The following is a 22,283-nucleotide window of genomic DNA, read 5'->3' as shown; positions in this document are numbered from 1 at the left end:
AGACTGCGTCACGCAGCAGATTCTCAATTGGACCAATGTTTCAGATGTTGGCTGATCTATAAATTCTGTCTGGATGTTTTGGGTCATTGTTCTGCTGGAAGGTGAACCTCCACTCCACTCTCAAGTTTTCTGAGTGTGTGTTTTATTGCAATATTGTCTCTTTCAACTATGTTTTTTTTCTAAGAACTGTTTTGTGGAGTGTACCTCTAATAGTTGTTTTGTCAACAGATTCTCCCACCTGAGCAATAAGGTTTTTAGCAGTCAAATTCAGATTAAGATGCTTCTCAAAAAGCAGATAACTGTGTTTTATTAATGTAAAATTAGTACTACAAATACAGTGTATAAGTGCAAAAACTAAGCAGTTTTCATCAATGAATCTTAGAAATGCTGTGACTCCTTTTTGTTTAAGACTTCATTTTAACAGCTGATCCGTTCAAAGCATATCAGAATACCCAGGTAAGGGCATTGCAAATCATTAACTGAAATCCACCATTAATTGGCATCATAAAGGTTTGGTCAAGCAGAGAAAGGTAGAGCACACTCACGGGGTAAACATCCCTTTGTCGTCTGGGGAGTAGAAGATGTTCCCTGGTTTATCAGCCAGACTCACTGCTGTAACTTCCTGACTCTGTGGCTTCTTGCCGGCAACTCTCACCCCGATTCCCGCTCCGTTTCGGGTCTCCAGAGTGAGCTTAGGGGCCCAGCCTTCCGCGGTAGGTCGGTGGTCTTTGCGTCGCTCCGTAGGAGCAGAGAACGGTGGCGGGGGCAACTGGGTAGGACGGGAGCTCCCGTGAGCGCCTATGGCAACCGGAGAGTGAGGCGGAGGTGAGGTGGAGTCCGACTGCGTTCTGCCGTGAGGAGCTTGACCCGAGGTCTTCTCGATCAGCAGAGAGCTGGGTCGGGGACCTTTGGTGGATGTGGAGGTTCTGGCAGAATCTGGCCCGGCCTGCCTGCTCTGCTGGATCCTGTGCAGGGCCTCGCCTCTCTGCTTCTCGAACATCTCTTTCTCATGCCGGGCGTATTTGATGCGCTCCTGCTCCAACACTTCCTTCTGTTTTCGTATCTGCTCCATCATCTCCTTCTCGTTCTGCTGCTGCTGGTTGCGCCGTCGCTCCTCCTTCTGCTCGTTCAGCCGCACCAGCTTCTCTATCACGGACGGATCGGTCGACGGAGAATCACCCGTCTGGGCGGCGGAATCTCTCAGGTCCACCGGAGGACGGACGATGGCACTCAGCTCGTCGCTTAGCGGGGTTTCTTTCTGCATGCTGATGACCACAACCACCGGGCGCCGTGATGACTCTCGTCTCTCTTTGAGAGGCTTTGCAGCGGTAGCGGTGGCTGTAGCTGCATCTTGGGGGATGATGCTGCCGCCCTTGCGAGCGGGTACGTAAAACGTGGGGAGATTGTTCTGGATTTTGGGCGGATGTGGGTGAGCGGGTGGACTCTGGCTTCTTTGGGGGGAAGCAGCTTCAGCTTCCTGTGGTTGGGTTGGGTTCAGTGAAACATCTTCCACATTTGATTCAGGAGCAACAGGTGGGACAGGGGAGTGAGGGTCCTTGCCATCCATGATCTCCTCTGTAGTCTTGGGCGGCTCTTCGTCCATCGTGAGAAGCTCGAAGCTGCCTTTGGAGCTCTCGCTGTCAGGCGTACCTTGGGGTGAAGGGAGAGATGGGCTAGCTGGCGTCACCAGCTCCAGAGACCAACGCTGCTCCTCAGAGGGAGACGAAGCTCCGCCGCTATTCGCCCGGACCTTCAGCAGCTCCAGGCTGAACTTGGCTTGCTCCAACTCCCTCATCCGCCGGTTCTCTCGTTTGGAGCGAGTGGTTTTCTGGGCAGGCTCCTCCACAGTTCTTGCCCGCTCCTGCGCCACCACAGCGGACGATGGGACTGAGGAGGTTGCTTCGGTTTCTACTTCAGAGTTGCCGTCTTCTTTCTCTTTAGCGGTGTCCTTATGGCTGCTGAGTGCATGGAGACTCCTTTCTCGTTGTTCGTAGGAGCGATCCTCCCAGGTGCTGAGATCCAGCCCCATGATTCCTTCTCCCAGCTCTTCCTCCTCTCCAGGCGAGATGCTCACCCGGCCATTCTCCTCCTCCGCCTTCTGTCGCTGTTCTCTCAATTTTCTGAAGCTGCAAATTAAGAAGTTCCAGCGTTACTTTAACACTATGATGAGAATCTTAGAAATGAAAAGTGAACAACCAACTCCAGAGTTGAAGTTAGGAGTACAAAGCTTTGCCCTCAGGAGCTCAGCAGCCGATTACAGAGCTGCTTTGGCTTGGGTTGCTTGCGTCATGATATGAACTTACCAGTCTGATTGCACACAGAACAAAGCCCAAATACACTGCTGGTGCTGTGTGCAAAGATTAAGCGGCTTTTTTTCCCCACAAGCTTTAGCAAAACCATGTTGTCATCTATCCCTAGAAGCTATTTTCAGAAAGAAACTATAACATCAGGACTTTGTTTCACATGCATCCTCTCACATTAAACATTTTTCAGTATATCCTACCTTTGCCTACTGAGGAAACCTCTGCTAATTGCCTGCAGCTGAATCACAGCAGCATACAAGCGCAGGTAGGACTCCCTGGCCTGGTGACAGCGCCACGCTGCCTGAATAACCAGGGCCGCAGAGGAGCGCCGACCGAGCCAGAACCTCCACGCTCTCTGTAGAACCCGAGTCGCCCGTCTCCACTGCCTGAACCTTTGACGTTCCCGGTAACTTCTCCAGTGAGCCTGCAGACACACAGCTGCCCTCTCCTGGACACCAGGGTCATAGTACTCTTCCTCCTCCTCCTTCATGGACCGGTACGTTCGCCACCATTTCTGTAAGGAGGCATGAATTATTGTTTTGAAAAATGTAGAAAGTTAAACAGTATAAATTTCTAGAAAAATAAACTTCTTGAAATATCTTTTGTGAAATGCCACAAAGTTTATGTTATTTTAAATTTCAACATGTCCACTTCATACCTTTCAAGCAGCTTTGAGTTCAATATGTACATAAACCTTTATTAGTCGTATTTCCACAACATTAGTTATTTTTCAGATCGTTTTTTCCATTCTCCTTTTGACTATAGTTAGTTGAAATTATGCGTACTAGTTTTCCTTTTTTATTGCTTTGATGGGACTTTTTACAAGATTTTCTTTGAATTTGTCCCAGCACATCTTTTTATTTGCAGTGATCTTTGTGTTTTTCTTTTTGGTCAGCAAATAAATAAAACTGAGACTTATTTCAAAACTGACAAAAAAACCCAACAACTACTTATGAAAAAAAAGAGCACACAAATTATACCAGCTTTATTGTGCAAAAATGTATTATTACGTTCAAAATGGACTTTATGTATGGTACCTTAACACAATATTTGTAACGTCACATTTAAGCATCCCACTGGATACAAAAAGTTGTTTTTATGCAACTATGAACTACATCTCACAACACCTGTTGCTCACACAAGACAAAAAGTTATTTAGTATTTTTTTCCATTACATTGTCACCTTCCTAAAATAATGTCCAAAGTCACTTTTTGTCAAAAGTGATTTTGACAAAAATAAGAAAAAAAAAGAACACATGCATTCCTTCCAAAATTGTATTTTGACAATGTTATAATAAATACGATACAAGGCTGAACTAATGCCCCACTTTGTCAGCAATTCCAGTATAGAAAATAAAGAAATAATCACTGGAACAGAACTAAACAGAGTCTTTGCTGCAGATCAGATCAGTGATGATAAAAACACTTCACCTGGATGCTGACCGTCGCCTCCCTCATCCTCACGAAGTGCTTCCTCTCCAGCCGCGCTCTGAATCGCTGCTGCAGCATGACGATGAGTCTGAGCACCTCTCCGTGGAGCTCGGCGTGCAGCCGCTGACGCTCAGCCTCCTGTAAAAACACCTGAGGGGGGAAAGGCCGGGATGGAGTCAGAACAGGCCGGCCCACGTGCTTACTGTGAGTAAGGCAGTGAGCAAAGCGACATACACACATTCTTTCATTAAAAAAAAAAAAAAAAAAGCTGAATCAAAAGCGTACACACAACGGCCAAGAAATCCCAGACCAGATATACGCGGACAAGAATGTCAGGCATGATCCTCTAATTATATAGACACATCCCAGAAGCATGGACCCCTCTATCAAACCCCATTCATAGCTGCAACTTAAAAAACACCAAACATGAGGTTATATCTTCATTACATACTTTTTTCTTTCAAAGACAAGATGCTTTCAGGTAATATGAGATCATCCCAAACACAAACCAATTCATTCATAGCTTCAGGTATATAAACACCTGCCAAAGTTTCTTATTTAGGTGTTCAATACAGCACAAGTACAACTCAACTTATATGTACTTTACTATAAAACAATACAAAGCAGTTTATTACACGTTTGTACCCATGTTACAAGTCATTCCTCGAGCTCAATGAACTCAAATATTAATTTCTCATTTCCACTCAAAGGCTTTTATATTTACATGTCAATGTCAAGTTGTCCTCAAAATTAACAACAATAAGTTAATTTCTTAGTGCCTTGAACCGTTCTGGGCTCTATATGAATATTGTACATTATAGCACAAGCTAGGGATCGCCCTCACTTTGCATTTATACAGTGGAACATGTAAGGCCATCTGGCTATAAGGTGGCCTTAGTGGAGACGAGACCTGAGCAACTGGAACCTTTAAAAAAAAAAAAGCAAAACTACGGTATACTAAAGCTAAACTAAAGAAACTAAAAAAAAGCTATGAGAATCTGCCTAAAACTGGTTTTATTTGTGCACATTTTCTTGTTCAAGCTAAAGGAGAAGCAGCAGCAAAGATTATTGGGAAGTTGTAAGGTTCTTTCAAAGTTAAAAAAGATGATTGCGTAACATGCCTTGTTTCAATAAATAGGTTACAGAACCACTTAAGCTTGTATTGTTGGTGCAGGGACGCCGCTACAACTAGCAGGACATTCATAACTCTCTTTTTTAAAATCACTGGATGAACCTGGATAGCGTCCGCAAAGTGTTGTAATGGGACATTTCAAACTAAAAAGGCAAAATACTTGCTGAAAATAAAAAAAGCCTTGAGGAACTCTACATGTAAGTAGCTAAAGAATATAATAATATAATATAATATCTTTTATAATAATAATATAAAACAACCCCTCACTGATTTAGCTTCAAAACTATAGAAAATAATGAGGGCTCAGGCAAACTCTGAACGGAGACTGTTACATACCTTTGTCTTTCCCACTTGATAGCCCTCTGGTTGAAGATCCAGCTGATCCATACTTCCCTGGATGCTCGCCCTGGTAGAACGGGTTCCCTCCGGCAGCAGCACACTGAAGTGATGAACAAAGTCCTACAAAAAGACCAGATTATGGAAACAATCTGAAATATCAATTCAGATGTGGCTTTTTATCCCATTTCCAGATGGAACATTTTACACCAGTGAAAGCCAATTCAACCGACTCTGGACCAGCAGGAGTCGATCTGCAGCATCTCTATGATGCAATTCAAATGTAGAAAACCAATGAGAAATATCTGGTTTTAGGTAAAATAATAATAATAAATACATTTTTGTACAGATTCAAACATCATACATCCATTTCTTTAAACTGAACCTTCATTGGCTGAACTGAACACAATCAGGCCAGCAGGGGGGCTGGACAGGCACACAGATGCTGTGTTTATACAATTACCAGCATGGGGCGTGTTTCAGACCCCGAGCACAATGAGGGGGGTCTGTCCTGACCAGCAGAGTCCTTCGGAGTGATCCCATCCACAAGATATTTCTCATTACTGCTGAACACGGCACAAAGTATGCTGAGGAATTTACCGTGAATGAAAATGTCTGCTGCTGTAATGGTCAGAGTGAGATCACCAGAACACTTCTTCTTTATGAGCTTTCTTTCCTTCGCCACTGAAAGTTTCACTCATGTACGGCTGTAAACATTAAGTATGGTGTAAAGTAACCGGTCTACCATGACCTGAAGAGATAAAATGACAGAAAATGAAGTTTTCATATTTAGTTTTAAGTGGAAAAATTGTTCAACGTGTCCAGTTTTTTTTTATTATTATTACTTTTAACGTGCCAAATATCTGAAGCGGATGATGTGTGTGAAACTTCAGACCGATGGGATTCTCATCATACTGGTACAACGAGAGTTCGATATTGCCGACTCATTTCCAAACTTTGCTTTTCTTCTGATGGAGCCATTCCTCTAATTATTTAGACAAATTCTTGGACTCATTCTGTGAAATTAAAACTCCTTCTCATGTTTCCACCTGATGGTTTGGGTCTGAACTGACTAGCATCTGGAAGTGTTAGTTTTAGTAACTTCAACAACAAGAAAAAGAAAAAAAGCTTGAAAAAGCTAGACACCAATCATCGCACCGCCACCACGTTTCACTGTGGATATGATTTTTATTATAACTATTATTTTTGGTGATGCTATTGTGGGTGGTTGTGCCCAAATTCTTTAGGAATTGTGGCCCGAAACTGTAAATGTGAAATTTTCCGTGGTTTCACATCCTTGTGCGTAGGATGAGGAAATTTTAACAAGGCCAGGAAGTGTTTGATTTTCTTACTCTATTTAATGTTTAAACAAGTAAACATCCAAGTAATCATGGTGAAGAGTTCTTTGTGTTTTTTATTCAGACTACCTAAAGATGGATTGAACAAATATGGCTTCTTTAAGCTAACATTTCTAAACCTTTTGCCTTGATGTCGAATTACTGGTATAGATCAGAGATTTTAAACGTGCTTCATTTCATTTTCCTTAATTATTTCATACCATTACAATGTTAGTGGAATATGTCTGCTAATGCCCCAAATCTACCCCCCAAAAAACAACAAAATATTTCTTTACACGATGAAAGAAACACCCAAAGCAGACATGTTACTCAATAACGCAATGTCTAGCCAACAAGGTGACCTATTCGTTATCTAAAATCTTGACACAAGAGGTTATTGGCAGAAGTGAACAAAACCAGAGAATGGAAACTACTGTAAGAAGAAACAGGAGTGGAAGTGGGCCACTCCCGACTGTCTTCTGTCCAGCAACTTACGCCCATCTGCATTCACCACCATTTGCTTTATTAGCAGTGCAGCACAGCGCTTCTCAGGGGGCTGACATCACTCCTCAGAGAGGCAGCGTGGTTAAAGACGGCTGCCATCTCCCACCCCCAGAAATTCCCTTCTGACCCAACACACAATGAATCAGGAACAAGTTTCCTGGAGAAAAAAAGGCTTTAAAAAAAAAAAGAAAAAATCATCACTGGCACTCCAGCTCCTGAGAACCTGAGAGGCTTTTCAGTTTCTGTCAGTGCGTGGTTTTAAAAATCTTCTTGGCCGACACGAGGTCACGAATAAAAACAAGTTCATCTGCACAACACCCGCAGTGTTTACTGGAAAACATGATTCCTGAGCACAGAGTTTAAAAACACATGAATGAGTTTTCCCTCATAAATCATACTGAATACTAATCAACTATATGAAATCTGAACCTTTTCTAATCCGACACATTTCTAGCCTTTTTGGGATAACAAAGGAATTATCTGTCTTATCCCAAGACAGATAATGCACTGCACTCTTTATGCATAATCGCCCCTTCTTTAGTAGATATGAAAAAAGCAGTTGCATATTTAATGTAGCAGCATAATCTTGAATCGACAATTTAGGGAAAAAAACAATTTAATAAAAAAAACATAGTATTCAGAAGAGAAAATCCCACATTAAGACTTTTTTCCCAAAATTGACTAACTCCACAATTATTGGCAACCATAACAATCCATTTAAAGTGAATGTAACTAAAAGTTAGTTTAGTTACTAACTCCTGGATATTTCCAGGAATATCCTGGATATTCTCCTGGATTTTCCTGGATATTTCTCACAAAGGTGAAGAAAGTAAATATGGGGACAACCCCCCCCCCACAAAGCTCGGTGTTGGAGAACTACAGTAAAATATGAAATCATGAAGTCACAAAGTCTCCAAAGAAGCCATTTCTCCGTTTACATGCTGGACAGCTCTTTTGAAGGTATTGATTAATCGTCAGAATAATCAATAGAATAACTGACTAATAAGATAATTGTTAGTTGCAGCCCTAGAATCAATTGACTGAAATCCGTTCAGGATGTCATTGAGTTCTGCAGGATTCTGGAAATGAACCTTTCGTTTAAACAGGGACAGATCAGGGACAGCAGCTCTTAAGGGAGTCTACTGATCTGGAGGGGTTTTGAAATCTCTGCACGTCTCTAATCTTGTCAAATGTCTGAATTTTTTAACAACAAATGATGTGGGATTTTTCTCCAGTGAATAAATGAGGTCAAACTACATTTTGCTTGAATTTGTAATGGAGTTTTAACTTATTTGAATGCTCTGTACACTTTTTTTTTTTAAAATTGGGTATGCCAATGAAGGAGATTTAGTCAAGAATATCACCGTGACGACAACATGTGCATTACCTTGAAGGTGTACTTGACGTTGTATCCAGATTGCCGGATGCGGACCGTCTCCAGCATACCTGTGTATCGCAGCTGCCTCAGCACCAAGTTATCATCAAACCTTAAGGGCAGCTGTGTGTGTGTGTGTGTGTGTGTGTGTGTGTGTGCGTGTGGGTGTGCATGAGTGAGGGAGAGAGTGAGAGGGGAGGGAAAACGGAAAACAGATTTTCTTTTATTTTTAAAATTCCCACTTCAAAGCAGGATTAAGGAATATTGGAAAACTAAAGCAACTGTGGCCACCGTACCTTCTCGGCGTTGGAACGGATGCACTTGACAAAATAAGGCTCCGACTGACCCAGAGTCTCCATGAGCTTATTGAGAGAAGCCTGCGGGATAAAACATGGGAAAAGAAGTCTTCAAACCCAACAGCACGAAACACACGGAGACACTTCACAGCTGTTTAACAGACAACAGCGAAACTCTGTCGCCATCTGCGAGGAACGCCGAAGCGTTAAAATCCCCCGATTCGCATCAGTATAGCTGTCTATATACATTTACGTAAGGATTTGCGGTTTGGTAGAAAACAGGATGCAGCTTTTTTTTTTTTCTTTTTCTATTTTTCATTTGCAGTGACTGTGTAATTAAACACACAGACACATGTGTGTCTGCATGTGTGTGTAATCACTTAGAGGCAGGAGGAATTCAGACTTTTTTTTTTTTTTTCCCCCAGCATGGGAGATTAAAGCAATCAGAGCAGCACAGGATGTGGAGAGTGAAGTCATCCACACATGGACTCAGGCTGCCTCCCCGTCGGCCGTCCACAGGGACCTCAGCTGCACCTCCAGCTGCCACGAAACACTGTTCACTTTTAAAGAGGACGGGGGGAATCAAGCGTTTGGTTACGGAAATGTTACTGCCCGCTGATGAGATTGTTTTCCATATTTCAGTGAGCAGATATAGCACTGTTGACTGAGAAAACACAGTAGTTGTCAGTTGTCAGGCTCCTGCAATGACAACAGTACTCCTATCTTTTATTTCCATGTTATCTGCTGCCTGGTTTTCCTATTTACATTGTACATGCAATAACAGAGAAAGTAATAAAATCAAATTTTGATTACGCAAAAGGTTTCTCTGGTGCAGCTGAGCTTATGTCAAACCTGCTGATGTTAAAACTTCAAAGTCCTTTTGAAGTGGTTAAAATGTCAGATTTGATGGTTTGAACCTGAACTAGTTTTTTGTTGTTGTTTTTTTTTTTTCATTTTTAGAGACGTACCAATCAAACTTTTTTTCCAGCTGATTTTGTTTCAGACAGATTCTGATTTTGTATTCCAGGTCTTTAACACATAAAACAACATGTCTTGATAGATTTATTCAAATTTAATCAAACATAAATACTGCAATTTAACTTTGAACGTCCCTGATAAGTAGCAGTTGTATGATGTTTTCTTTACAACTTTGTAATTTTGTGTTTTTATTATGTACTAAGCACCTTGAACCGCTTTGAAAGTGGTAGCAAAAACACAAAATAGAAACTTTTCACAGATTTCCCTCCTTGATTTGAGGAGTTCATCCACAAGGTATTGTGCTGTTTCATAAGGGTGTGTCAGTGAATGAATCACTTCCTTTTTAATATACAAAATCAAGTATGTTTCTTATTACCAGAGATGATCTCACACATTATGTCTCTTGGATATGCAGTGATAGACACAAAAAAAAAATCACAAATGTAGGGGTGAACAGAGATGTGCGTTGTTTCCTGACTATTGCTGTAAGATTTGGAAAACACAACTTTTCTTAGTAAGCTGTGGATTTGCTGAACTATAAAGCAGCGAGTGCATCCATCCATCCCATCCCATCTGACCTGAAATTGGGCGCTGATACTGGGAGGTTTCTTCTTCTTGTGCAGGTGAAGCAGCGACTTGGTGATGCGGTCGTGAAGCGTCAGGTTGCTAAGGTACTTTAGTGATTTGACGTTCAGTAAATGCTGCAGGCAGAAAGTCACAGTCAGCACAAGCCCAGTGAAACTCTACGTTAAAGTAAGACAGCTCATACCTTCGGAAGAACTGGTTTCGACTTGTAGTTTTTGTTCCTCCTGTTTACATATATAAAATCAAAACAAAACAGAAATTAACCAATGGCTTTTTTTTCCCTCCAAACATCGAGTAGCAATAAATCACTTCCGGAAATTTTTTCTGAATGGGTCACAGAAGAAGTGGGACTTTAATTTTTCCACTGGAGAGGAAATATTCCTTCGGAGGGTCAGGCGCAGAGCAGCGCCGACTGAGCTGGTGGGAATGTCGGGATCAGTGACGGAGCCTCCAGCTGGGCGGAAAAGGGATCTCAGGAGGTCTGTCAGGTTTCCAGACATCTCTAAGCTACTTCTTTACATTTCTGATCACAATATTTGGATTTCTCTAACCAGATAAAGTTAATCTGGAATCAAAAACACGTCCTTCAGTGCATCCTTAAACTGCATTCAACACCTAACCGGGTTGCAGCTTAACAAGCACATGGGACGTCAAGAGAGCAGAAATCTGCCTTACTGAGGTGAATGCTGAACGTTTTATTGTGCGTGTTGCAGGTACTGACATCAGGATGTCGTGCGCTCTCTCCAGGAGTTTACTGCTGGCCGAGTTGACAAAGATGCCGTCTTCTTCTGTGTTGGAGCCGCCGGAAGACAGGTGGCTCTGCCGACCGACGCGGCCGTTCCAGCCGAGGCCCGGAGAACTCCTTCAGGACACATGAACAGGAGCAGGATTAGGGTTGGAACGAGCTTTTAACCACTAGTAGTAATTATTTGGCCGGGGCGGTCACGCTTACAAAAAAAGAATTATTTTTCAAATTTGATCCCATTTCAATAATTTATTTTTCTCGCCTTCTTTTCTAAAGAAGAAATCACAATTGACAGAAAACATTTTCTGTCAGATGTATGACAGATTAGGGTGTGGCTACAAGAATTTTTGTTTAATAATGAGAACATCGTGATAATTTTAGCAATTTTACAAGAACGTCTTAAAATTATGAGAAAAAAAATTGTTTTATACAGAAAAAAATGCTTGGACAGCTACTTTTCTGTTATTTATTCTCGTGTCATTTCAGCTTTATTGTCATACTGATTCATTCTCTTATTACTACGACTGTTCTCTTGACGTCCTTGTCCTAATATTCTGTTGTAGAGCTGTCCTAAATTGAAAGTTCAAATAAATAGAAGGTGTAAAACATGCTTGTCAAATAAAACGGTGGACTTTAGGCCTGCTGACATTACTCTGAACTATGGAAACCCAAGGAGTCTATTGATGGAAAAGAAAAAAAAAAAAAAAATCCAGATTTGATTGCTTACTTGACAAATTAGATTTTTCCCCCAGCCCTACTAGTTTTTATATTATTAATAAAATTATTTAAACATATTTTTCTATTAAACAGAAACAGCCAAGTCACAATTTATTATATTAATTCCATCCTTTTTAGTTGCAGTATGCACTGTATTTTCACAAACTTTGTCCTTTTTAGGGTTGAATTTCTTTGAACCAGTGCGGACATTTTTCAATAACTTTTCAAATCCACTTTAAATGAACTTACCTTCATGAGAGACTGAGGAACACTTAAAAAGTAAATTAAGAAAAGGCTGAAAACATATTTTCCCAGTGATACAATTTCAATACTGTAGCTAAATCTAATTGTGGATGGTTGTTCAGCTCACCAATTAGCTCAGTTTTACCACTTGGCTTGTTACTCTTATAAATTAAGGCATTACCACCAATTGGGGCTCTGTACATTTTTCTGGACTCATTTATTCCAACACTGTGGTTGTGTAAATGACCCACTTCCCTGAAAACACATTTGTAAAAAGGCGGTTGTACACCCTGGATAGGACTCCAAGTTCGTCACGAGGGCTAATGCAGAAACAGAATCTTGCAAAAGATCCAATTTATAGTCACCAGTTGCCACAATAGGAATGTTTGTGGACAGTGGGAGGAAGCTCAGGCACACAGAGAACAACGCAGATACCCAGTGAGAACATGGGAAGTTCACACAGGAAAGAAATCGGTAACCATCTAGTGCATCTTAGTGATGCTTTCTCTCCTGGAGACTCGAGGTGTTAAAACACGACACATAGATTGTGTGTCATGGATCCAAAGATGCTTTTCCATACTCTACTTTCTTCCATACTTATTGAGACCTGGAAATTAATTTAATCCAATTCTGCCATTTTCTGAACCGTGTAGGAACAATGATCAACGCAAGAAAAAGCAGCGTCTTTAAAATACTTCTAGTGCTGATGCTACACATTAGCTGCATTTCCCGCCATGAAATGATGCAAATAACGTTAAAACTGTGTTTCCTTTGCAGATGACTGCAATCCATGTGCTAATGTTCACACCTACGTAAATACCTCTATATAAACAACCTCAATAAATTTGGGGGGATTTTTTTAGGGGGAATTAGGCAGTTTCTAGAGTTACGTTTGGTCTTAATAGGCATGACTGTCATATGTCAGTGCCAACTCTGACTAAATACTAGGCTGTGTCTGAGTACAGCCCTGAAAACAACTATGATCAGCTGTAGAGTTTCTGCATGCAACTTTACAATGTATTGTATGTTTATATTACCAAGTCATATTTTATGGACTTAAACTAGGACAAATTTTTGTCTACCGTCTCTTGCAGGTTGAAGAAATATTTTAGCAAGTTGGAGGAAAGTAAACAAACAAACAAACAAACAAAAAAAGACTTTCCTACTTTATGACTTGGAACAAAGAGAAAACGGGGGCTCCTGCAGAGGCAGCAATTGACAATAATTTCGGTGCAGCTGAGCAGTTTATTTAGTTTCCATTTTCCTCCTTTGTAGATTTACAAGAATTCCACCAGCGGAGTTTCGGTGCAGGCCGCACACAAGCATAACGCACAAACAGCAGCGGCAACATGTGTGTGAAAACTTATACCGCGTGGTATTAAAAGACGGTTGACTTGATTTCCAAAAATAATATGAGGGGAGTCAGGAAGAGTGGAAATGTTTCAATAGCAGATAAAATAAAAATGGTAAAGCTGTTTTTGTAGCTTTAGACGGGACCAACCTGGAAGACGTGGAAGGATTTCACCTGCTGAGTGTTTCATACTAAAAAAGCTCATTGAAAACATTGGATGGGGTGATAGAGAGATTTTGTAATCTTTGCAATCGAAAGAGCTATTTTGCCCTCATTCCAACTGAATCAAACTTGATCAAATCTTTTGCTCATAAGTTTTGATAAACATCTACTACAGAAAATGTGTTGAACAATCATTTTATTTCTATTTTTAGATTTTAAAACAAAGACGCAATGTTTCTGCAATAAGTGGGTGGATACATTTTCTTCTACTATATTTGTAGCAAATACAATAAAAAAATGCATTATTTGGTTCAATATTACTCGAGTTCAATCAAGTAAACAGCTTATTAGTGCGTCTCAGCTGAACACAGTGGAATGCAGACAAGGTCATTCAGCCTTTAGATTCAGATTTGAAGATGTAAATAATGAGTTCTATGGAGTAGTTTAATCTGGGATGAAGTGCTGCTCATGCTTCATTTATACTCTACATTCTCAGTTTCATATGACCAAGCAGGTTTACAGTACAATGACTTAAATTCCTGTATATTATTGGAAACATTGTTGAAAACCCAATAAAGATAATGTTGGAAAAAACCCCGACTTTAATTACAGAACAAGATGCAGAAACATCCAGTAAAAAAAGTTAATTTCCTTTCTGATTTACTTCCAGGTTTATGTTCCTTTCTTTCGTAATCTTTCAGAAAACTTGTCGATGTCCAAATCAGGCGGTAAATCTCAAACTCTAGGATCCGAAATATCTACTTAAACACAACTCTTCTGTTTGCATCTGGCCTACCATACAAAGAAGAATTTTTTCCCCCAGTTGATCATCGATCTCAGTAAACGGTGACGCTACAATATACCTTTTTGTACCGACTGTTTATCTCCAGAGCCTCTGTGAGAGTCCCATAAAGTAGTGCACTGTCTGCCGTTGCATCCAGCTGACACACTCGGATATTTATCTCTCCCTGGATGATCTTCTGCAACGCATAGCTCTGACTTTACATCATGAAGGAAGCAGCTGGACTGGGTTTAGAGCTCTGTGAGTCTGCGGATGATGAGTGTGTGAGGAGGGAGACAGAAGGAGGCCAGGGGTCAGGCGTTGCATTAAGGGCGGGGGTTAACGGATTCGCTCCTGTGTAACAAAAGCCGTCTTTCTGGAGAGCCTCGGCTTTGCAAGTCATGGTCGTTGCTTGTTGACCTCACCGTCAACAGATAATTAGAGGAAGTGGAGCTAAATGAGAGCATCGCTAAGACTGACGACACATTAGTCGTTTTTTTTTTAAAGATATCAAGTATGTATGTACTGGGCAATAGATGTTTGTAAGAGAAAGTGCAGGTTGCTTTATCAGTCTCTGATCTTCCTCATAACAATACCTCATATTTTCTCTATGTTGTTAAGTCAGGTGACTTTGCTGGCAAATCCAAACAGTAATACCAGGTTCAATAAACCAGGTACTGGAACGTTTGGCATTCTGGGCTAGAGCTATGCCTTATTTTATTTTATTTTATTTTATCCTTCTATACAGTTGGATAAACAACCAGCTTCTTTAGCAATAACATTTTGTGGCTTATGATCCTGTTGGACATCTATACCAGTCAGCAGTCTTCTCCATGATTGTGTAGGTGAATACATGACATTTATGGGTATAAAATCCTATTTTATTGTCTTGTAATATTCTACTCATTTACAAAAACCCATCAAAATTAACTAAAATTTATATAAACAAGTTTCATCATGATCACGAATCATTGATATTAATTAATGTGATGATTTTTTCCTCTCTTTTTTTAATTTTACCTCTTCAAAAGAGGATTAAAAGTTCCTAAAAACAACAATCTATGCATTTAACTTTACTGCAGAAGTTATTAGCCTGTTTTAAGTAGAGAAATCTCTGCTTTTAAATAAAACCACAGATTTAACAAGTTACAGTTTCAAAAGCCCTTAATATTTTCCATCATTCCTTTCCTGTGGTTTACACTCCTTTAACAAGACGCCAGAGACAGTTTGGGAATGTTTCCACGCAAAAGTCCCACTTGCGGTCTGACCCAATACCGGCGGACGCGCACTTACCGTGGCGATTTCTCTGCGATGGCGTTGCTTCCCTGAATGTCTGACAAAGGCGTCCGTGGCGTCTTTCTGGTTATACCTGATTAACAAACAAACAGGCATCAGAGAATGCAATAATAAAAAATAAATAAAAAATACTAAAAACAGAAGACAAAACAAGACAAACGGTCACACAACACCAACAAAAAAACACACTTCTGACACCATGTGCCAGTCTGGTGTTATTACAGTGAGAGTTTTGTGTCTTTTTTTATGAGCCATACAGTCTAATGGGGATGATTTGGTATAAAAGGTTAACAGCGATGTGAACTTGTTAGTGCTGAAATATGGAAGATGATACTGAAGAGTTATTTCAAATTAGTCTGGATTTTACACTTGCTTATTAATCCGATTAGTCATTTCAAATAGGGACACATTGGGATTGCACTTTAATTACCCAAGAGAAGCTAAAATCTAAGTGTGGTGGCAGAGTGATCTAACTGATGCATTTCTTTCTGAAGTCGTGCTGAAGAATCACAGATATCTACAAGGGTTAGCCTACTCAGAAAGCAAACTGGGACTGAACATAATACCATTCTCTGTTTCATCATCACTTTGCACAACTTTCTCACTCTCATCTGGAGCTGCAAAGGTAGCACAGAACAAAACAAAAAAAGACACAAAAAGAAACAAAACATGAGTGTGACGAAGAGTTTATGGAGGCCCGAGACGTCCATGAGGTCGGCTGTGTGTCCACCACCATGTGAGCGAGTTAGTCACTTCGTCCGCCACCAACGCCGTCACCGACACAGGGTTTGTTAGTGACATCTGACGTGAGGTGTAGGTGAAGTAGCGACTACACCAACAGACTGTAAGGTAAGCTACACCGCTGAGAAGGACACCACCCAGAGTAGTTTCTGCCCCAGACAGCGCACTGCAACCATGCATTCCCACCACTACAGGACTCATGAGCGTGTGACAGGAGTGTCAGGATGGCTGAAGCATGCTACCGAACAACATGCAGGAGGGAGATGGAGGGATCAGAGACCAAGCATCTAGTCTATAATGGTAGCTGCAAAAATCACAATAAATAAAAAACAACAAAAAAAAAACATAGCACAGTGCCTTGAAAAATATTCACTCTCATTTTTCCTCCCACATTTTATCAGAGTACAGTAGCAAACTTAACTATGTTTTAATGAGATTTTATGTGACAGACAAATAATTACTGGATAATTGTAAAGTGGAAAAGAAATTTAAGAAAAGATCCAGCACAACCAGTTGCCTTCAAAATCCAGTGTCTGTTCAATCCACTATCTGAAAATGACAGTGTTGCAAACCTACCACAACAAGGCCACCAGCACCAAGAATGCAGAAGGAGCAACAATGGAATGGCTTAGATCACATGTGTCAAACTCACGGTTCAGGGGCCAAATCTGGCCCACCACAGCTGTTGATGTGGCCCACATAAACAGAACCTTTAACAGAACCATTATGTGTTTTCCAGCCACACAGAAACATTTTATAGCATAATCAAGTAACTATGTTACCTTCAGTTGTTATAATGTTGTATATATCAAATATGACTTAAAAGAAATTTGACTTTGTAAATTGATGCCTTGAAATTGGGCCTCTGTCTCTTTAAGAAAGTACTGTTCTTTCCAAAACCCCGCCTTCAGGAAGTCATCGCACTCCTCTATTAACCCCTTAACAACGTTTTTAATCAGCATTTCATTGAGAAGTAGCATGTATAATGAGCTCAGCACCAGGTGTTTGCTAATTGTTGCTGCTGTTAGTCTGAAGGAGCCAACCAGCAAGTCTCTAAAATCAAAGCAGTTTCTGTCTTTATGCTAAAAAATTACGTCCAAGATGTTCAATATCATTTCATTTTCAGAAGTATCAATTGAATAGAGAGAGCGCTATTTAGTAATATTTAACAGTTTAAAGTTTGTTTTTGTTTTTTTTACAATGATCTATGTCAACTGGGTCTTTAAGGAAAAGGAAATGAGATTGATACCCCTTGTTTAGATAAAAGAATATTCATATCTAGACTTCAAACTAATCGGATCTCTGACACAAGTCTTGTTCTGATGTCCAGGTTTTCCAAAAAGAATGGGAGAAATGACAGTGTCAAGATTTGCAAAGTAGGCAGTATATAATACAAAAGGTTAGCAAAAACTTACCCATTTCCCTCCACCACACAATTATGCACAACTCTGTGTTGGTCTATCACATAAAACCTCATTAATATGTTTTGTAGCTGCTGGTTGCAAAGTGGCAAAATGTGAAAAGGCACTGCACATGTTCTTAAGAAACAGTTACCGAAGTCTTTTGTCTTAATGTGGCTACAGTAGAAGCTGATGATGTTGGTCGCTCTCATCCCTACAGTTCCCCTAACATGAAAGTTAGGAAGGGTTACTGTTGTCTTGGCAGCCTTACTGTACTTCTCCTCTTTGCATCTCTGCAGGATCTCTAAGCTTCTCTGATGCACAGGGTGCTGCAGAAAGCTAAAACTATCCATTTTTTTCAATACTGCACAGGGAGCAGCGTCATCATGCCCTTGGAGAAGCAAAACAAAAAGGGAAGAAGGAAGAAAAACAAAACATAAGGGCAGAGGAGGGAGAAAGGGAGAGAGAGAAATTAAGAGATTAGACAGTGTAGAAGTGGAGGATTTCAGGAAATGCAGTTTTCTACTTGAACAAGACATCTGAAGAGAAGACGGTAAACATTTCAAAACGACACTACGAGGTTCGATTCTGTGGGTTTCTGTGTGAGATCATGGCCAAAGTTTTTTTTTCTTTTTTTTTTGCAGTGTTGCAAATGATATTTCAAAAATCAGCAGTTTCAATTTACACAGTTTTAAAATCGTCAGTGAGAGGTTTAGATATTGTCAAGAAGCTTGAGGTTTCCAAAGAGCTCTGCCTCCTTTTTAAAGATGTGTCTTACCACCAGTGCAGAACTCGCTTAACACGGGCAGCAGCTGAGTGTGGATGGATCCGCACACACTCTGTTCAAGATAAAGATCTGGGGGAAATATTCATCAAAACTAAAATGATGGAGAATAAAGCACACTTGCAAAGATATTTTCTCTGTTTGGAACAGCTGGAAAATCCTTTGTTAATCAACAGAAGTGGATTTTTCTACCCAGAAACATTGCCATTAATAGATTTGACCGACGTGTTCTCTAGGAAAGTCTACAAAACTAAAAAAAAAAAGAAAATGCACAAATGACAACTAAATGCACTGCAAAAACACAAAATCTTACCAAATATTTTTGTTCTGGTTTCTAGTAGAAGACAAAACTAGCTTTTCAGCATAATAAAGGAACTTGTTTTAAGTCAAGTCTTCCTTAATATCCATAAAAAATGTACTAGTTCCACTGGCAGATTATTTCACTTGTAACATGGGGAAAATGTCATTATAAATGAAAACATTCTGCCAGTGGAACTACCACGTTTTAAAATTAATATTAAGACTGTTGACTTAAAACAAGCTCCTACATATTGCTGAAAAGTTACTCAGCTGGTTTTGACTTACTATTTTCACTAGAAACTAGACGAAAAATACCTTGCACGACTTTTTTTATGCAGTCATTCAAAGACCAAAACTCTTAGGTTTAACCTATCTTAAGAAACGATCAAAAAAGATGTTGAACATATTGAAAATCTATCGATATTTCTAAAACAAATAGAAATAAACACACTATGATCAAGTCCAACCACCAAAAAAAAAAAAAAATCTACAATCAGACAGAATTTGGCAAACAGGTCGATGTCCAAAGCGAACTGCAGAAATTTTAAAGAGGAATGCCGGCAGAGTCCATATCAGCTCTTGTCTAAACAAATGCATTTTCTAATTTGATGCGTTTGCAGCTTGTGGTGCGTTTTACTTTCTCATTAGCATATAACAGTAACACTTTGAAATCATCTCATCAAACAGCATTTGCGTCACTGTCAAAAACATTTGGCCACGATTATACGAGCTCAGCCCATACGGTACCTCCATGCATCGTCTTCTACGGTTTTTTCTTCCGTTCTGCACATCTAGTCTCTTTAGACAAGATGGTGGTGAGTGAACACAAATCAGTTCACTAGGATTTAGTCAAGAGCATCTTTGTGCTGTTGCAGAGATTTTTCTGAATATATTTAGCAGACACCACTGGGTGAGTTAGTTTAGAGATTTCTACTGGTTCTAAAAGTCTATTCAAACATCCACAATGAAAGTGAAGAAAGAGCTAGAGAGGGAGCAGCAATGCTTACAGTAACAATCTGATACTGAAATCTATGGCATTATAAGAGTGAACTCTAAAGAGAGAAAAATGCATTCACAGAGAGAGGAAGCTGAGAGAGACAAAGAGCTAAACTACTGTAAATACGTAACAAAACTACAAGCACTATTAACACAACAATGCAGAATGATGACAATAGATACAAAATGTGGTGAGAAAAACTGAACTGCAGATCATCATTTTCTCTTTGTATTTAGTGATTAAACTTTATTTTACCTGAACTCTCTGAGTTAGTTTCTGATGTAAAGATGTAACAACATTTTAAAAAGGTAGAATTTCAACTTTTAGATTTCATTCTGTTCCTGTATTATCTTTTTAAAGAGACTCTAAAGAAAGACCCACAGTCACAGTTTTTCCACGGTTGTGTGGGCAGCACAATGCAGTGCTGTCCCTCCCACACGTGTTGCTACGCACTGGTAACTACCTGGTAGAGAAAACGCTAGCACACAAACAAGTTCGCTCATTAATGGGTGCGTTTCCATTACATATGTGTGAAAAAATGTTCTCAGTATTCCACAAATGTTGAAAAAACTAATGTAGCAATTGTGGGGTATTTATTAAATGATAAATGCAAAGAAATAAGTTTGTTCACGTGATAAAAAAATTTAAAACACGATGTGCCGTCGCCCTCCTTCCACTTTCTGTCATCTTTTCCGACAGCAGTTACATCCAGTTATTGATCACGACTCATGTGAAGCTAAATTAGAATTTACATTGCAGTTCTGTGAAATACACTAATTTCAATTTAGTCAAAAAACTACCTCATCCTTTCCATTAATGTAATTTATTTTTGTAATTTCAATTTGCGCAATTATATGGTCAATGGAAACTCAGTTTTACAAGCAGAATATCTGTTCGTCTGAAGGCTGCAGGCTAGCCTGACTGGTTACCCAGCTGGTATTAGCTTGGTGTACTTGTCTTATTCTATCAAGAGCAAAGCAGCAAAAGTCGTACAATATTCTGCACTTGAAAACCACGACTAACTTCGATAACTGCTTATCTTAAATTTTTGCTTCAAAAATAACACGTTTTTAATTGCAGTGTTACATTTTGTCAGCAGTTGAAACAATTATTTACCTTTTCAATAAGTTACTAACCTGATAGGAAGATATTTTAACTCGACGTTAAAATGCTAGGGCCTGAATACTTGCTTTAGAAAATAGTCTCTTTCTCTCTGTATATTACCACAAAAGACATCAACTTACTTTTTCTACTTGCTCATCAACACTTGACACATCTTAAAGGAGATACAAAAGTTGCTATGGATGCACTCTCTCACCAGTCTTCTTGTGCGTGTGCCTCTTCCCGGCCTCTCTAAAAGCCACCAGGGCCCTGAAGTACGCCCGGAGCACCGCCCAGCGGAAAGTGGCCGACGGGTCGATGCCGATCAGGCTGCCGATGAACGCGTTCTTGCTGCTCTTTAACAGAGCTACGATGTCTGGTCGCATGTGATCCGTGTTCTTCTCCCTAAAATCCTGCGTTGTAGTGACAGAGACATAAAAATGACTACATGTCCCTTTATCTGGATATAAACATCTTCTACTGAACACAAGACGATGGCTCTTAAACCTCGATGAAAACTCCTGCTGACCTTAACGCCGTACTTGACCTTGCCAGCATAGTGCCTGATGATGAAGGCGGGCTCCATGACGGCAGAAAACTCGATGTAGCTGTTCCCTTCATGCTGCCGCTTGAACTTATCCAACAGCGTCTGATTGGTGGCTTGAGGGAAGCTGGAATTAGGAACAGAGGCGAGCGCTTTGAAGAACAATAGATGTTGCATCTGCTTTTAATGCCAAAGAAGAAAAGAAATAAGAAATCTGCCAGAGAATCAGTACCCTGATGCACTTGTTTAAAGCTGTCACTTGCGTCATGAATCCTGCGTCATTAATCACACTTAAAAAAGAAACAAAAACGTTTGACGGTTTTTTTTTTATCTCTGCTCCAAACATGATGAATTTATGAAGTCCAGAATAAATGAAGGAGATCGTGGCACACGTCATCTGATCTGCAGCCCGTTAGGAGATGCTCAGCGCCAACGCAGGAAGACGTGAAGCTGCTTTTTCACGAGCTGACACACTGTTCTGAGGCCAGCCATGGTTGTTGAGCTCCGCTCATATGTTCTCCATTACTTCTGAGGCGCTGGGCTTCACCTTAACCATTTGTTTTCCTTGAGTTTTGAAGAGACTGGTTTTAAAAGCTGTTCCTTATAAAATCACCTCGACAACAAGTAGCTGAGAATTTAAGCTCAGAACGGAGCAGAAAAGTTTACTATGTGTAATTCTTGGCTGGGCATCGTGTACTGATGCCCATTAAGGCTCATATATTTAAACAAATTTAAAGTCAACTATCTGCCTTCTGCTTGAGGTGGGGTTTTTAAATAGGGAAATAAATAATTCTTTGGAGAAGAAAACTGAAAAGAAAGTTGTGCAAAACCCATAAAATAAGCT

The 22,283-nt window shown here is 40.2% G+C and overlaps 1 protein-coding gene across 4 annotated transcripts in view; it reads right to left on the bottom strand.

Annotated features, from left to right (window-relative positions):
• The window catches only part of myo9aa (myosin IXAa), a 115,246-nt gene that overhangs the window by 16,232 nt on the left and 76,731 nt on the right, over window positions 1–22,283 (bottom strand). For 3 of the 4 annotated variants that reach the window (XM_028014193.1, XM_028014190.1, XM_028014191.1), the window contains 13 exons: window positions 21,425–21,566; window positions 21,113–21,308; window positions 17,985–18,104; window positions 15,570–15,645; window positions 10,999–11,139; window positions 10,462–10,501; window positions 10,271–10,393; window positions 8,715–8,795; window positions 8,431–8,541; window positions 5,203–5,325; window positions 3,735–3,884; window positions 2,504–2,817; window positions 546–2,126 (listed from right to left, as the gene is read on the bottom strand). In XM_028014193.1, coding sequence (XP_027869994.1) covers window positions 546–2,126; window positions 2,504–2,817; window positions 3,735–3,884; window positions 5,203–5,325; window positions 8,431–8,541; window positions 8,715–8,795; window positions 10,271–10,393; window positions 10,462–10,501; window positions 10,999–11,139; window positions 15,570–15,645; window positions 17,985–18,104; window positions 21,113–21,308; window positions 21,425–21,566 — 3,198 coding nt within the window. The remainder of the gene's footprint in view (window positions 1–545; window positions 2,127–2,503; window positions 2,818–3,734; window positions 3,885–5,202; window positions 5,326–8,430; window positions 8,542–8,714; window positions 8,796–10,270; window positions 10,394–10,461; window positions 10,502–10,998; window positions 11,140–15,569; window positions 15,646–17,984; window positions 18,105–21,112; window positions 21,309–21,424; window positions 21,567–22,283) is intronic. The other variant, XM_028014192.1, reaches the window with a different exon arrangement.

The sequence above is a fragment of the Xiphophorus couchianus genome, chromosome 4 (assembly GCF_001444195.1).
Source record: "Xiphophorus couchianus chromosome 4, X_couchianus-1.0, whole genome shotgun sequence".
Classification (NCBI taxonomy): domain Eukaryota; kingdom Metazoa; phylum Chordata; class Actinopteri; order Cyprinodontiformes; family Poeciliidae; genus Xiphophorus; species Xiphophorus couchianus.
This window is presented reverse-complemented; position numbering and strand designations above follow the sequence as displayed.